The 14,818-nt window shown below is 39.4% G+C and overlaps 1 protein-coding gene across 1 annotated transcript in view; it reads left to right on the top strand.

The window, feature by feature from the left end:
* Nucleotides 1-14,818, top strand: part of CACNG4 (calcium voltage-gated channel auxiliary subunit gamma 4) — a 79,115-nt gene that overhangs the window by 46,615 nt on the left and 17,682 nt on the right. Inside the window, exon 2 of the mRNA XM_007434107.2 lies at nucleotides 12,701-12,784. Coding sequence (XP_007434169.1) covers nucleotides 12,701-12,784 — 84 coding nt within the window. The remainder of the gene's footprint in view (nucleotides 1-12,700; nucleotides 12,785-14,818) is intronic.

Below are 14,818 nucleotides of genomic sequence, written 5' to 3'. Positions count from 1 at the left end.
TGTCCTTGATGACAGAAAAGGGGCTCAAATTCACAAGCAAGCTTCTGTGGCTGAGACTGGACTAGAACCTGGGTCTCTTTGCTCCTAATTCAGCACCACCATTACTTTCACATCATGCAGGTATTGGAGAAGGTGGGGTTATTCCAGGGCAAAGCTTATGGAGAATCTTCTTTCTCTTACCACCATCCCCTTGTGGATGTGAGCTTTTGATCAGATTTAGTCCCAATGCTGCCTGTAGAAATAAAACCTCTATTCTGGGGGTTGGGACAGGGAAGCATGTAGATATCCTGTTGAAAAGCTGACTGGATTGCAAATCTCATCAATGCTGTTCACTTTATTTATAAACTCATTTCAAGACAATCATTTTCAAGATAATCAGAATTATGACACTTTTTGTGAACCTGTGCCTGGGGTGATTCAGGTGCCCCTCTTAATAACCCACACTTGGCAGGCACATTATATAAGCCCTGGCATTGTGGACAATCAGAGAGAGAAGAGAAGCCTCATTATGAGTCTTTCTCGCCATCAACAGTTACCCAAAAGTTTAGTACATATTACAGAGATTCAGGGGACTTGAAAGATATTTGATGAATGGATATAAAACCCTTTTGATGTATTATGAGGTAATTGGGGAGGGGAGAACTTTGTTACATTATTCTCCCCAACTGATCATTAGATATTTGTTTTATCACAAGGGCAGATGGTGTATCAGCTAGACTCTCATTTCCAGAGATCAGTTTTGAGTTTAAGGAGGGAAAGGGGCTCATCATGTTTACTCCAAGATGGAGATGAATATTGAGAGCCTAAATTCTTCTCCATCTTAGATTTTACATTGGAAGCAGCCCCGTTTTAATCTATCCCAGGCCCAAACACATCCCTAACTTTTGCTTCTTTTCCTTTATATCCCGTTTAGATCTAACAGTGGTGCACCAGTCTTGAAGAGAGGGAAGAGTTCTTTCACACAACACACCCCAATAAAACAACATGTCCTTGGGAAATGCTTTTTCCCAAGGACTATTGATGTGATACTCCTGTTCTCTGATGGACTATCTTATTGCAAATCCAAGCCATTACAGACAGTGGTGGGATTGCGGGGTGGGGAGAAGAAGATTTATTTGTATCTAATACCGGCAATCACCATATGCCCATTGTACCATGGATATCGTTGAGACATCTCTCCACTATTTATCCAGGGCTATTTGGATGACATAGGACTCTTTCTCATGTGGCTACATCAAATTTGCAGGAAGGAAAAGTAACAGAACCCCCAGTAAAGAATGCAATTTGTTAAAAAATAAAGAAAAAAGACTGTCCCTGCCAGTATCAGCCAGCATACAAATTGGGAAGCCAAAAGCAAAAATGACAGGCAGCTGTTGCCTATATGCAGAAGAAAAGTCTTGAAGTAATATTTCATCTTGCTGCAATCCAGCCAGCGTAGGCAAAGTCAATGTGAGATGTTAAAGAGTGTTTGAAGTCTATGAATTGTAAAGAAAGAAAAGAAGATGTGAAGTGAAAAGAACAGGAATGAAGATAAAACAGCTTCTGTCAACCAGGCTCAGCAGCAGAAAAGGCTCATCAGGAGAATTCAATCCGGCAATGAGAGGAGACTTTCTTTCCACTTCCTTTCTCAAAGCTACAAAGAATAAGCAAAAGGAAGGAAATGGGTCAGAATTAGAAGTAGTTCTACAGGACAGATCAGGCAGTTTGGGGTCACAATTCTAAAAGTTAAAAAGCAAGAATATATTCCGTAAGATATGGGAGACTAGAAAATGTAAGAAACAGCTGCATTTTGGGATTCTTTGTCTAACAAGAAATGTAAGAATACTGCTGGCTTTGATAATAAATGGAAATATCAGACAGCTGGTTATCTGTTAACCAGGGGTAACAGTACAGAAGGTTAGGTAGGTTTAGACTTATTAGCACTGGGGCCTCTGAACTTGCCCAAGATTTGGCTCAGTTCATAATTTGGCTTTGAACAAGACATTGGACAGAAAAAAAAATGAGATAATTATCACCATCCTTATAGGTATCATTGGTTCATTTTAAACAGGATTTCCTTGCTAAAATGAAATTAAAATCTTCTTACTCCATCTAGCTGGGAGTGGGGTGGAAAGCAAGATTCTTGTCATAAGGAAGGGTAAGTAAGTGAATGGCTGGGTTCTCCCAATACATCAAACTACAGTATAGAGAACTGGGTTTAGCAAGTTATGTGAAACCTGCATTGTGGTATGTAATCAAGGATTTAAGGCCAAGTATAATGCATGAACCCTGCCAGTTGTAGTTTATTCAGTAAGCCATACTTAAATAAAATATGACTTAACATAATGGATGTATCCAGTGAGAGACTTCCTTTTGACTCAAGCATGGGATAAGGAGAAGGATGAAAAAAGATTTCAAAATCTGACCGCCTATAGGTCTCTGGATAATATGGGTGGTAGGCAGGGCTAATTCCTACTTTATACTAAGAAGCCAATATTACTATGGGGCTCACATTGTCTTTTCTGCCTCCCTCTTCCATCCATGCTCCAAATTCCTTTTTTTAATTAAAAAAAAATCAGACTGAAGGAAAGTTTAAAAATCATTGGAAAAGTTATAAGAAGAGATGTAGACATGTTTACTTTTAAATGTAGTCAATAATCTCCTTACATACAATGAGCTATAACAGGTTTCTGAACAGGATCAACACTTTCATGATAAGCATTCAGTAAATTGAAATAGCTGAGCATGGAATGAAGTATTCACAGCAAACATGAATAAATTTCATTGCATGTTGATATTCTTCTCAAGATAAAGAAGCTTTCCAAAATACCTGATTTGCATACTGACTAGAATTAGCCAGGAACTGTGATGATTTCAAATGAAATAATTTTGTTTTAGAGTTTTAGGATGGGCAAATGTTAGATGAGTATAGTGCTTATACTTTTCAGTTGCAAAATGAATTATGTGTGAAAGAGGGCGGGATACAAACATGTATAAGTGAATAAATAACGTAATTTATAGAAGCAATTACAAGTTCATCACTAGTGGAAGAACTAAGCCTCTCTAATTCATGGAAACCATTCCTATAGCACTGTATACCGTATCTGTTTATATTACTAGAACCTTGGGTGGATAGCAAGTACTTAATAATGACAGTAAATCACCTTGTAATTTTAATGACACATTTGCAGTACCAGGGGCTTGGGACCTTGCAGATTAATATAGATATGATGGCTAGTTAGCAATCAAGGAAGTTAATATTAGAAGATATAATCATATATACCAAGAATACAGAAATATTGAAGGGAAACAAACCAAATGGGCAGGACCTAAGTAGTTCAATAAGGACACAGCATGCTGAGTGGACATGGAAGAAAAATACCAAGGAGGAGGAATAGAATAGATTATAGCATAGTTGCCAGGAAGTGTACTAACACTGCAACATTGCTCCACCTGGAGAACAGTAGAATGATCTGAAATATTGATCAGTTTGAATATTTTGGGACATTGATAATATTTTTGCTTTCATCAGGAAAAACAGTATTTTATTTTTCAAAGACTTCGATTTTGGGGGATGGATATTTACATTCATAGAGAAGCCAGTTTTGATGGGAAACTGCATGCCTCTAAAGAAAGTGATGCAGCCAACGTCTGTCTGTCTGTCTGTCTGTCTACCTACCTACCTTTATTTAACTTGGCATAGTGGTATTGCAATTGTCAGTTTTATGAAAGGCATTCCTGAGTGGTAGAATACTTATCTAAGATTGTTATGCTTGGCTTATGAAAGGACTAATGAAAAAAAAAATTAAATGCTCCATCTGGTATAACCAACAAAAAGAATGTTTCACTGAGCTACATTGATTTATAACGGCTTTTAGAGAATGCTATTATATAAACCCCTGGTACGGGGCGATAATTGTATTTCATTTGTATTATATTTATAAGAGATTTGATGGATCACTCTGGATTGGAACTGGTAATAAGATATACTTCAGACTGTAAAGATTCCAAAAGTTGACTCTGGAGTCTTTTTGTTGTGTTGTCTGTTGGAGCAGCAGCCTGGTGACCAGTCTGTGCCACCATAATTCAGGCCGCAAATATATCAAGGACAGAGAGTAGAAGTTTGCTCAAGTGGCGCTTCATTGCTTCAGATAAGGCAAAAAGCAAAGTACAGTATCATAGCATATGACCCAAATTGCACTCTACCAAATATTTTAGATTGTGCCAATTTGAAGAATAGGTATAAAGAAAATCTTGACACTCAGATACCTTCAATGTTGCCAGTTTGTTTGGTTTATTGTAGTGCCAACCTTGAGAGCAATATCAAGGAACAGATAAAGTAAATGTTTGTCATATTTGCTGTTTCCATGACTTCTTGAATTTAAAGGGAATAGTAATCTAAGTGCAAATGGAAGGTACCAGCTTGAGGAAATTTGGATTCAGTCCTGCTCAAAGCTGTCAGAATATCACTGAGAGATTATCCATAGTGGAACACAGTATCTGTATTCAGATCAAAATTCAAGTCCAGATGGAGAGTGAGAAAAATCAAACCTACCTATAAATAAAATAATAATAATTATTATTATTATAATGCACATTTACCAGGGTATGGTTCCAAACAAATAACAATAACAAATCAATCAATAAAAATAGCTTAGATTCCAATAAACAAATATTAACACTAAAACAACCCACAATAAATTTAAAACAACACCCTGGAATAGAATTGAGTGAATATACCTCCAGTATAATTTAAAACAGGATTACCTAGAACATCAGCTAAATAAAAGTAGGGTGGAACAACCAGACCCTTCACTAACCCATTAATGAAATAAAATGTATTTATGCCCCTTTTAAAGGCCATCAAATTTCCACAGAGGAAAAGGGAGGAAGGGTGCGGATTCCAGAATTGTAGGGTCAGACCCTAAAGGAGTGAGAAACCAAAAAAAATCCGCTCAGATGAACATTAAGAATCATGTAGGGAGACTTAGGGAGAAATATGAGTAAAGGTAGAAAGATAATGGAAGGGTTGTGACAGGGGGTTCTGTAAGCATAAGCAAGAGTAGTTTAAAGTGGATGTCAGGAGGTTGGCAATTGAAAGCAGCAAAAGGAAATTATTGAAACTTTTAAAAAGCGTTTGTTTGTTTGCTTGCTCATTTATAGTATTTTTAACCTACCACTTTCTTGGTGGACTCTGGATGGTGTTTAACTACAGAAAACAAAGTATAAATTCAACAGTACAAATCTTCAAATCAATAGTTATGATGAGCACCATGTAAGGGTGGGCTTTTTTGTTTTCCTTTACTCCAGCATTTGCATGCTTCATGCAGTGTCTTCTGTTTTTCCTAAAGTTCTTCCGCAATTGTTCTAGTTTTACCACCCTCTTTTGGGGTTTTGAGTCAGTTGTATGTTGGCTCTTAAGATCACCATGTTGTTTTGATCAGATAACAGGTCTGCAACTGGTTCTGTATTTTGATATCACCCCCACACCCCAACTGAGAATTTTTGTAATTAAACTAAGCTTTTCCATCAGATTTATCTGTGGAAAGGGGATTCATAACAAGGTAAAGGATTGGGATGTGATTTTCTTTTTTTCAATAAATACAATGACACCATCACACTTGGGAGTAGCAGCGGCAAGAGAAGAGCTTATTTGAAATGCAGTCAAGTTATTAACACAGCAAGAATGGAAGCTGATTGATATAACTCCAAATGCTTGCAATTATCTTCTCTGCCATCTACTTACTAACAAATTTTCATAATTATGTTACCAGCATTTGCAGGCTGCATTGATCAGCCATTAATCTCTGGGAATGGGCTCGCAGGAAAGTCACAAGTTTAGGACAAGAAGCAAGCCCATTTCAATGACTTACAAAGCTGGCTTGTTTCAATGTACACTTTAGGATTTGGATGTCTTGAATTTAACTGAAAACAGAAGAGAAAGCTTGATTACCTCTTCCTGCAGCCAAGAGAGCACATGCTCAAGGCTTTTTCATAAAACAACGTAGCAACATTTGTCATTGCACACAGAGGCATTTGGAGTCGCTTTCCAGTAAAAACCCCATCTCTGGTAAGGCTAAGACTTTAAGACAGAGCAGATGGCAACCAGCAGCATGTGGCTGAGCATCTGGATAAGTATCCCGACTTGCAGAATGTCAGACAGCAATTGGCTGATGCAGCTCCTTTCCTGCCTCTTTTCAGAGTCTCACAACCAAATGCTTGAGTTTTTATCTCCTCTAGATAGTTTTTTTCTTTCAGATTTCCTCTTCCTCTAATCACTGTTTTCCCCTTGAACGTAGTTGTTTCTCCTTAGAGCAAACCCGTGATGCATGAGTCTCCACAAGGCACATCCAGTCCATACCTTGGTGGGCATATGACATACATATGACAACCTGCAACACCTTCTGACTGAATCTCACAAAACTGGCATTTCATCTAGACATTTAAATTAAAGCCTCCTTGAAGGAGCAAGGGGAAAAGAATGGTCTACTTCTGCCAGAGATCAAGAAGGATAGTCTTAAATCAAAAGAGACCTGTTGTTTATGAGCTGAAAATATGCAATTATAATAGCAGATTGCATGAGAAAGATTGGAAACAAGAATTTGAGGAATCTGGTCTGTACTGGACGTTACACAATAAGTACAAGGCATCTGAACCCGCAGTTGTTGTTATTGTTATAATTATCATTGCTATATTTATTCTTATCTACTCCAAAAGAGTCTGGCTAGCTGGTTATGTCATGGAGTTGCCATTTTTTCAGCCTACTTGGCAATTGCTAAGGAGACCAGGAGCTATCACCTCCCTACTTCCTGCCTTTTCAATTATTTTTCCCTCCATCAAGGAAAAAAATGATTATCTGTGTGGCGCAACGAAGATTGTCACTACAACCCAAAAATTTACTTTCTCTTACCCATTTCTGACCCTTTTTCCAACCCATGTGTGGCCATAAAGATATGAAATAACAAAGAGATACTGCATAGACAAGGGGTTCTTAGAGAAGCCCATTTTCTCAGGAGAAAGGAGAACTAAGTCCCTGGTAGATACTGAGATACTGCTCTTGACAAAAGACTTAACTAAATCCAATCCCCTCTCAGTAAAGTGACTTACTTGTGTGGACTTGAGAGTTGATACAACACACACATTATTGTTTATGGGATTGCTGCTGAGTACATCAAGAATCCAATCCTATGCAGTTTACATTGAACATAAGGTGGGGGGGGGTCTTCTGAAAAAACACACACAGGATTGTTCTCTAATGTAAACAAATTCTACATATATTCTAATCTAAACTGAATATGTGTGGAGTTCCTATAGGCAAGTTTTAAAAAGAGAGTGAAAAGCAAGTTGGTTCACTTCTTTCATGAAAAATGTAGGTACAAAAAACCCTGACTTCTTGTAACTGGGACAAATAAATTGTGCTTGAGGATTCTCTATTTATATTGCTCTTAACTAGGTAGGTGTTCCTAAATGGCAGAATCTCATTGAAGCACAATATGGCACAGCACTGGTTTCTGCTTAATCAACTCTACATGAGGTGGCTGTGAAAAGAAAATTCCAGCTTGCATTATTAAGAAAGGAATGAAAAGATCTTGTGCAGGTGTTGTTCTGTTCAAGAAAAACTTTAGGTATGTCAGTCACAGGGGCCCTGGAAGATAGCACAAGTCTGGAAGATTAATAAATACAGCACTACAGATCCAAGTAAAAGAAACAGGAAATAAAAGAAAAACTACTTTGATTAGGGGCCCTGAAAACTCATATATTGGAAGGGAGGGAACATTATAAAGAGTTTAAGGGCCAAAAATACCAGCAATTCAAAAACTACACTGTAAGGTCAAAACATTTCAAACACTGAAATGAAACCAAAAGCCAGTTGGGTGTAATGGTTAAAGGCACTGGGCTAGAAACTGGGTGACTATGAGTTCTAGTCTTGCCTTAGGGACAAAACCAGCAGGATGAGTTTGAGCCAGTCGCTCTCTCTCAGCCCTAGGAAGAAGGCAGTGGAAAACCAGTTCCAAACAATTGTTACCAGGAAAACGGCAGGGAATTGTCCATGTAGTCACCAGGAGTCAAGGGTGACTCAAAGGAACCAAAAAGGAAAAGAAATTTATTTTCTTATTCTTGTCCAGTTAGAACCTGAGTAAATGTTGGGAAAGACTGTACTATTCTGAAAACAGTACTCTCACATCAAGTTCTCTTTGCAGCTGTTGTTGTTTAGTTGTTAAGTCGTGTCCGACTCTTCGTGACCCCATGAACCATATTGCGCCAGGCCTTCCTGTCCTTCACTGCCTCCCTGAGTTTGCTCAGTTTCATGCTCATTGCTTCAGTGATGCTATCTAACCATCTCATCCTCTGCCGTCCTCTTCTCCTTTTGCCTTCAATCTTTCCCAGTGTCAGGGTCTTCTCCAAAGAGATCTCTCTTTGCATTAGGTGACCAAAGTATCTGAGCTTGAGCTTCATTATCGATCCTTTCAATGAGCAATCAGGGTTGACTCTTTGCAGCACACTACACAAAATATTATTATTATTATTATTATTATTATTATTATTATTATTTTATTTGTTTATTTGTTTATTTGTTTATTTGACTTGTCCCCGCCCATCTCCCCACAACGGGGGACTCTGGGCGGCTTACAACAAACTAAAATCGGCAATACATAATTAAAAGATTATAAAACCAAAGTACAAAGAGAAAGATAAAAAGGCTGAAAAATCCAAGAGGCCGATAGAGGCCACACCAGGCTGCTAAGGGGCCAGCCAACCCCATTTTTGATATCCTCCCTCCCCGCCCCAGGCCAGATGGCAGAGCCAGGTCTTCAAATCCCTCCGAAAGGCCTGGAGTGAGGGGGCCTGTCTCACCCCCGGGGGCTACAGTAGAGAAGGCCCGCCTTCTGGACCCCGCTAATTGAAGTTCTTTTACCGCGGGGATCCGGAGCATGCCCTCTCTGTGAGATCAGGTGTGTAGTTCTCTGCCATCTGTCTTCCTCAATTTAGCATTCTTTAGGTTTATTCACCTACAGTTCCCATCTTCCTCAGCCAGTATGGCCCATAAAAGGATATATTTCATAGAAGAGAGGGATTAAGCATGAGAATGCCATTTCAACAGTAACCCTGTTTTTTATGTGACATCTAATTCATGGCTAAATCCATTGTTTCTAATTACATGATTCATTTTCCAATTGAAATTTCAGCCCTTGGTCTGTGTTGGTGAGTGATCCCCCCCGGTACATTACAGTCCCAAGGAACATTGTTCTCTCTGCAGACTGGTATTTAGGGAACTTTCCATTCCTTTTCTGCTAGTCTAGCATTCCCTTCACACAGAATACTGTAGATATGAAGTCACTCCCAAGTAGAAGGGAAGTCACGCGAGACAGCTGGACTCTCCACAGGCCTCATGTCTCCCCTTGAGGTCAATATATCTAACTCCTCATGTACAACTACTGTATGTAATGACTCCCTATAGGAACTTAAGTTCTGGGTATGTTATAGTCCTGCTTCAATTATCACCTGGATTGTTTTTAATAATAAAAATTTAGTTAGGAATGGTAATAATCTGACCTAATCTGATCTAGGAGAAAATTTGGGTTGGAGCTAGTCTTTCTAGCATCATTAATAAACAGTCTGAATTTATAGAATGGGAAGCATTGTATGAAGAGAAGGAGCCTGGGAAATATGGATAACTCAGATTATTGTTGTTATTATATATGGTGAGTCAGCCAATAAAGTGGATGAGAGGTCAAGAAGAGCAAGGACAGACACGCCATTCCCATCCCACTCTGACCAGAGTTCACCTAGACGTGCTATCAATGCTGTCTCAGTCCTACAGTGGGGCAAAAAAGTATTTAGTCAGCCACCAATTGTGCAAGTTCTCCTACTTAAAAAGATGAGAGAGGCCTGTAATTTTCATCATAGGTATACCTCAACTATGAGAGACAAAATGGGGGGAAATCCAGAAAATCACATTGTCTGATTTTTAAAGAATTTATTTGCAAATCATGGTGGAAAATAAGTATTTGGTCACCTACAAACAAGCAAGATGTCTGGCTCTCACAGACTTGTAACTACTTCTTTAAGAGGCTCCTCTGTCCTCCACTCGTTACCTGTAGTAATGGCACCTGTTTGACCTTGTTATCAGTATAAAAGACACCTGTCCACAACCTCAAACAGTCACACTCCAAACTCCACTATGGCCAAGGCCAAAGAGCTGCTGAAGGACACCAGAAACAAAATTGTAGACCTGCACCAGGCTGGGAAGACTGAATCTGCAGTAGGCAAGCAGCTTGGTGTGAAGAAATCAACTGTGGGAGCAATAATTAGAAAATGGAAGACATACAAGACCACTGATAATCTCCCTCGATCTGGGGCTCCACGCAAGATCTCACCCCGTGGGGTCAAAATGATCACAAGAACGGTGAGCAAAAATCCCAGAACCACACAGGGGGACCTAGTGAATGACCTGCAGAGAGCTGGGACCAAAGTAACAAAGGCTACCATCAGTAACACACTATGCCGCCAGGGACTCAAATCCTGCAGTGCCAGACGTGTCCCCCTGCTTAAGCCAGCACATGTCTGGGTCCGTCTGAAGTTTGCTAGAGAGCATTTGGATGATCCAGAAGAGGATTGGGAGAGTGTCATATGGTCAGATGAAACCAAAGTAGAACATTTTGGTCTAAACTCAACTCGTCATGTTTGGAGGAGAGAGAATGCTGAGTTGCATCCAAAGAACACCATACCTACTGTGAAGCATGGGGGTGGAAACATCATGCTTTGGGGCTGTTTTTCTGCAACGGGACCAGGACGACTGATCCGTGTAAAGGAAAGAATGAATGGGGCCATGTATCGTGAGATTTTGAGTGAACACCTCCTTCCATCAGCAAGGGCATTGAAGATGAAACATGGCTGGGTCTTTCAGCATGACAATGATCCCAAACACACCGCCCGGGCAACGAAGGAGTGGCTTCGTAAGAAGCATTTCAAGGTCCTGGAGTGGCCTAGCCAGTCTCCAGATCTCAACTCCATGGAAAACCTTTGGAGGGAGTTGAAAGTCCGTGTTGCCCAGCGACAGCCCCAAAACATCACTGCTCTAGAGGAGATCTGCATGGAGGAATGGGCCAAAATACCAGCAACAGTGTGTGACAACCTTGTGAAGACTTACAGAAAACGTTTGACCTCTGTCATTGCCAACAAAGGATATATAACAAAGTATTGAGATGAACTTTTGATATTGACCAAATACTTATTTTCCACCATGATTTGCAAATAAATTCTTTAAAAATCAGACAATGTGATTTTCTGGATATTTTTTCTCATTTTGTCTCTCATAGTTGAGGTATACCTATGATGAAAATTACAGGCCTCTCTCATCTTTTTAAGTGGGAGAACTTGCACAATTGGTGGCTGACTAAATACTTTTTTGCCCCACTGTATATTGGAATCTGAATCCTGATAATCAGCTTCTTCCAGAGTTTTCTGGCATTGCCATGCAACCACCTTCTCCAACGTTCCCCAAAAAAGGAAGGTTAGAGATTGGACAAAAATTGTCCAGAATAGTTAGGTCCAGCAATGGCCTTTTGAGGAGAGGGTGGCCCACTGCATCCTTAAGACCCAGTGCAAGCATCCCTTCTCTCAAAGAGGAATTTATCACACCAAGACCCAACCACATGTCATCTCCCAGGTAGCCTTACCCAACCAGGAAGGACATGGGTCTAAAACAGAGGTGGCCGAGCTAACAATCCAAGAACCCTGTCCATTTCCTCAGGACCAACAGGATCAAACTCCTCCCAATTAACCAAGCCAGACCAAGCCCTTGTCACCTCCACGGGACCTGCTCCAAGCCAAAGTCCAACTCAGCACAAATCTGAGCAACTTCATACATCAGATGCCAAGCATATTCCTCACAGCAGCCTTGTAGGTGAAGTTCTGAATCACCCCCTTCCAGAAGGGTTCAGATCATCTGAAATAAGACCTCCAGACACCTATCCACAAATGCAATATGGGTAGAGAAATATCAACATTTTACCACCCTTATTGCCACAAGGAAGGCCTTAATAACAGCTCTAACCCTTGCTTGATTAGTTACCCCTAGCTGGACCATGTTCCTAGATGTTCAATATGTTGATTCATTTTAACTGCCTACTTTTTTCCATTAGCCAGACTGACTGAGAAAAAAGGTCAAGAAACTGCAAAAATAGTAGAAATTATAAAGATGAATGTATTTCAAGAAAAAATACTGAGGGAAATGAGAATGAAAACATTATTTATTTCACAGTATTTATATACTGCTGTAATGCACAGATTCTGGGTAATATGCAAGTAAAAATTTAATAACCCTAATTAATACCTTATCTCACTTACATGAAAACATTCATAGCCATAAAAATAGATGGTCACCCACAATTCTTCTTTGGAGGCCAGAGGTCCCCTGAAAAAAAATAGTTTGTTGTGCCTTCTAAAATGTTAGGAAGGAGAGAACCAAGTGTACCTCTAGAGTTTCTTATTAATGAAATATATCTAACTGTTTTCATTAACAGAGATTTGCCAGTATCTTTCTGTTTCCTTTTGGCATTGAAAAATAAATAGGTATACAAAAATATTACTATAAATCACCTGTTGAATTCAGGGGAGGATTGAAATACCTCAGAAATCTTGGTTATTTTTGGATGAGTTAATCACCAGGAAAGCCTCTTCCAATCTATTTCTTTGGGTTTTCTTTTTTTTTTTTCAGGGATATACAAGGGGCACTGTTTTCGAATCAACCACTTCCCTGAAGACAATGACTATGATCACGACAGCTCTGAATACCTTCTCCGTAAGTGAAAAAGCCAAAACATATTTAAATAGTTATTGGTGGCTGGAAGAGGAGTTGTGTGTGATTTGTTCCTTTTTGGAAGAACAATCTGAATACAATGCTTGGGTTTTCATGCATGAATGTGATACCTTTGTATTAACACCACCAGCAATGTTGAATCAATGCATTTTGTCACTTTAATTAACCAAATTTCAATTTTACATTACTGAAAATTCATTTGTATATCTGTTCCAAAGGTGAGTAGTCTGTAAAACATAAGCAGCTCCCAAAGGCTTTTGTGCAGCCCCTGGAGTCTCCTCCTACCTAAATGCCAATTTTCTATGGCTGGATCAGTTCTGATTTTGGCAGATTTTATGGTACTTCATGGCATCTCCCATGAAGTACCATAAAAGAAGTAACCAGGAGTGCCTCAGTGCAACTGTCTGCAGTGAGAGGGGATAAATATTGCTGTCTACTGCCACTGTGGTTTCCATCAGTTTCCTTTGTTTTGCAGTGCACTTTACAAAGTTTGTTGTGAGATTTCGGCAGCTGCATTCCACTGTATGTTTTAAGTCCCCAAATGTTATTCTTGTGTTCCAAGCCTGAGAATAAAGTCCCTGATGTTAAATGCCTTCCCGCCCATTAAAGAGCTGCCTTACTTCAAAGATCCAAAGAATTGCTACCACATCCTTCTTCCAGTTTTCTTTCATCCAAGAAAGTTTGCAGGGCATCCAAACAGAGATTGTTCCCAGGCACTGTGTGACAGGTAGTCCCAGCTACAATTTTCAGGCACAGGATATGAAGCTCAGAACACGTAGAGGGAGCTGATTTAAAGGGAAAGTGTGCCTTACGGGACAAAGGTAGAGAGAGTGGTAGGTGAATTTGGGCAATTGTCTTGAGCAAACAAGACATGACTACAGGTATCTAAATCATATTTCTCATTGATCCAGGTCAGTTTGGGGCAATCTGCAAAATCCCACCACCACTTTTACCCCAACTTCAGTCTGTTTGGTCTTAGCCTTGCTGCTTGTACACAGTTGTCCCCCAAGTAATAGTCATTTATTGCTTCTGCTACTTATTTATTTTCATTCATATTTTGATTTTCATTTATATTTCATATTTATTTATTTTCATTTATATTCTGATCTTCTCCTCAGAATAAAAGATATATACGGCATCTCCTTCATGCTATCTCAGTGAGCCTCCATTCCTTTCTCTTTGATTTATCCACATTTGCATGCTTCCATTTACTGTTTTCCTCTTCCATCTTACACCTAATTATTCTTCCCTGTGAGCTCTGTTTCTTAGCCATGATCTATACTGCTTCTCCTGAATGTTTTTCAGTCTCCACTTAAAAGCCTCTCTGGTTAGCCAGCTAACCAATCAAGCTGACTTTTCAGTTCAGTTTTCTAAATACTGGCCAATCTGTCTGAAAAGTTAGAAAATCACCATTTTTTTCTGCATTGGGAAGAAGAGATAGGATTTACAGAGGGTAGCTAAAACTATCTTTTTAGCTTTCTCATATTATAAAAGAGTTACAACTACTTGGAGAGCTGTATGCATTAATGCTGCTGAAAACAGTTATATAACTGTCAGAAGTGAAATTAAGATAGAGCTTCTACTATATAAATGGTAGAAGTGTAGGATTTGTCTTTTCTCTTAATATTCACGTGTAATAATCAGATGCTAAAAAACAACAGCTGGTATGCCAGTTGCTGGCATTTCTGGAACAGGAGGTTCTGGCAACGGTCATGCCCTTTTCTCCTCATGTATGGACAACTGTAAAGCACTCCACATGGGTCTGCTCTTGAAGACCATTTGGAAACTTCAGTTGGTGAAAAGTAGCTGCTTATACACTAACTGGATCTATTAGCTATAGCCATATAACATTAGTATTGTGGGAGCTGCATTGTCTGCCCAGCAGTTTTTGAGTACAGTGCAGGGTGCTGGTGATAATTTAGAAAGACTTACAAGGCTTAGGACCTGGTTTTCTCCAAAATGGCTTATTCCAAATTATAGAGGGCATTGAGAATGGTCTTGAAGGAGAGGAGGAAG

This window comes from Python bivittatus, unplaced genomic scaffold (assembly GCF_059951505.1).
Source record: "Python bivittatus isolate LINGU-HERP-01145 unplaced genomic scaffold, Pbiv_v1 ctg000220_np1212, whole genome shotgun sequence".
NCBI classification, from domain to species: domain Eukaryota; kingdom Metazoa; phylum Chordata; class Lepidosauria; order Squamata; family Pythonidae; genus Python; species Python bivittatus.
Note: the sequence above shows the minus strand (reverse complement) of the source record. Positions and strands in the feature narration are given on the sequence as shown.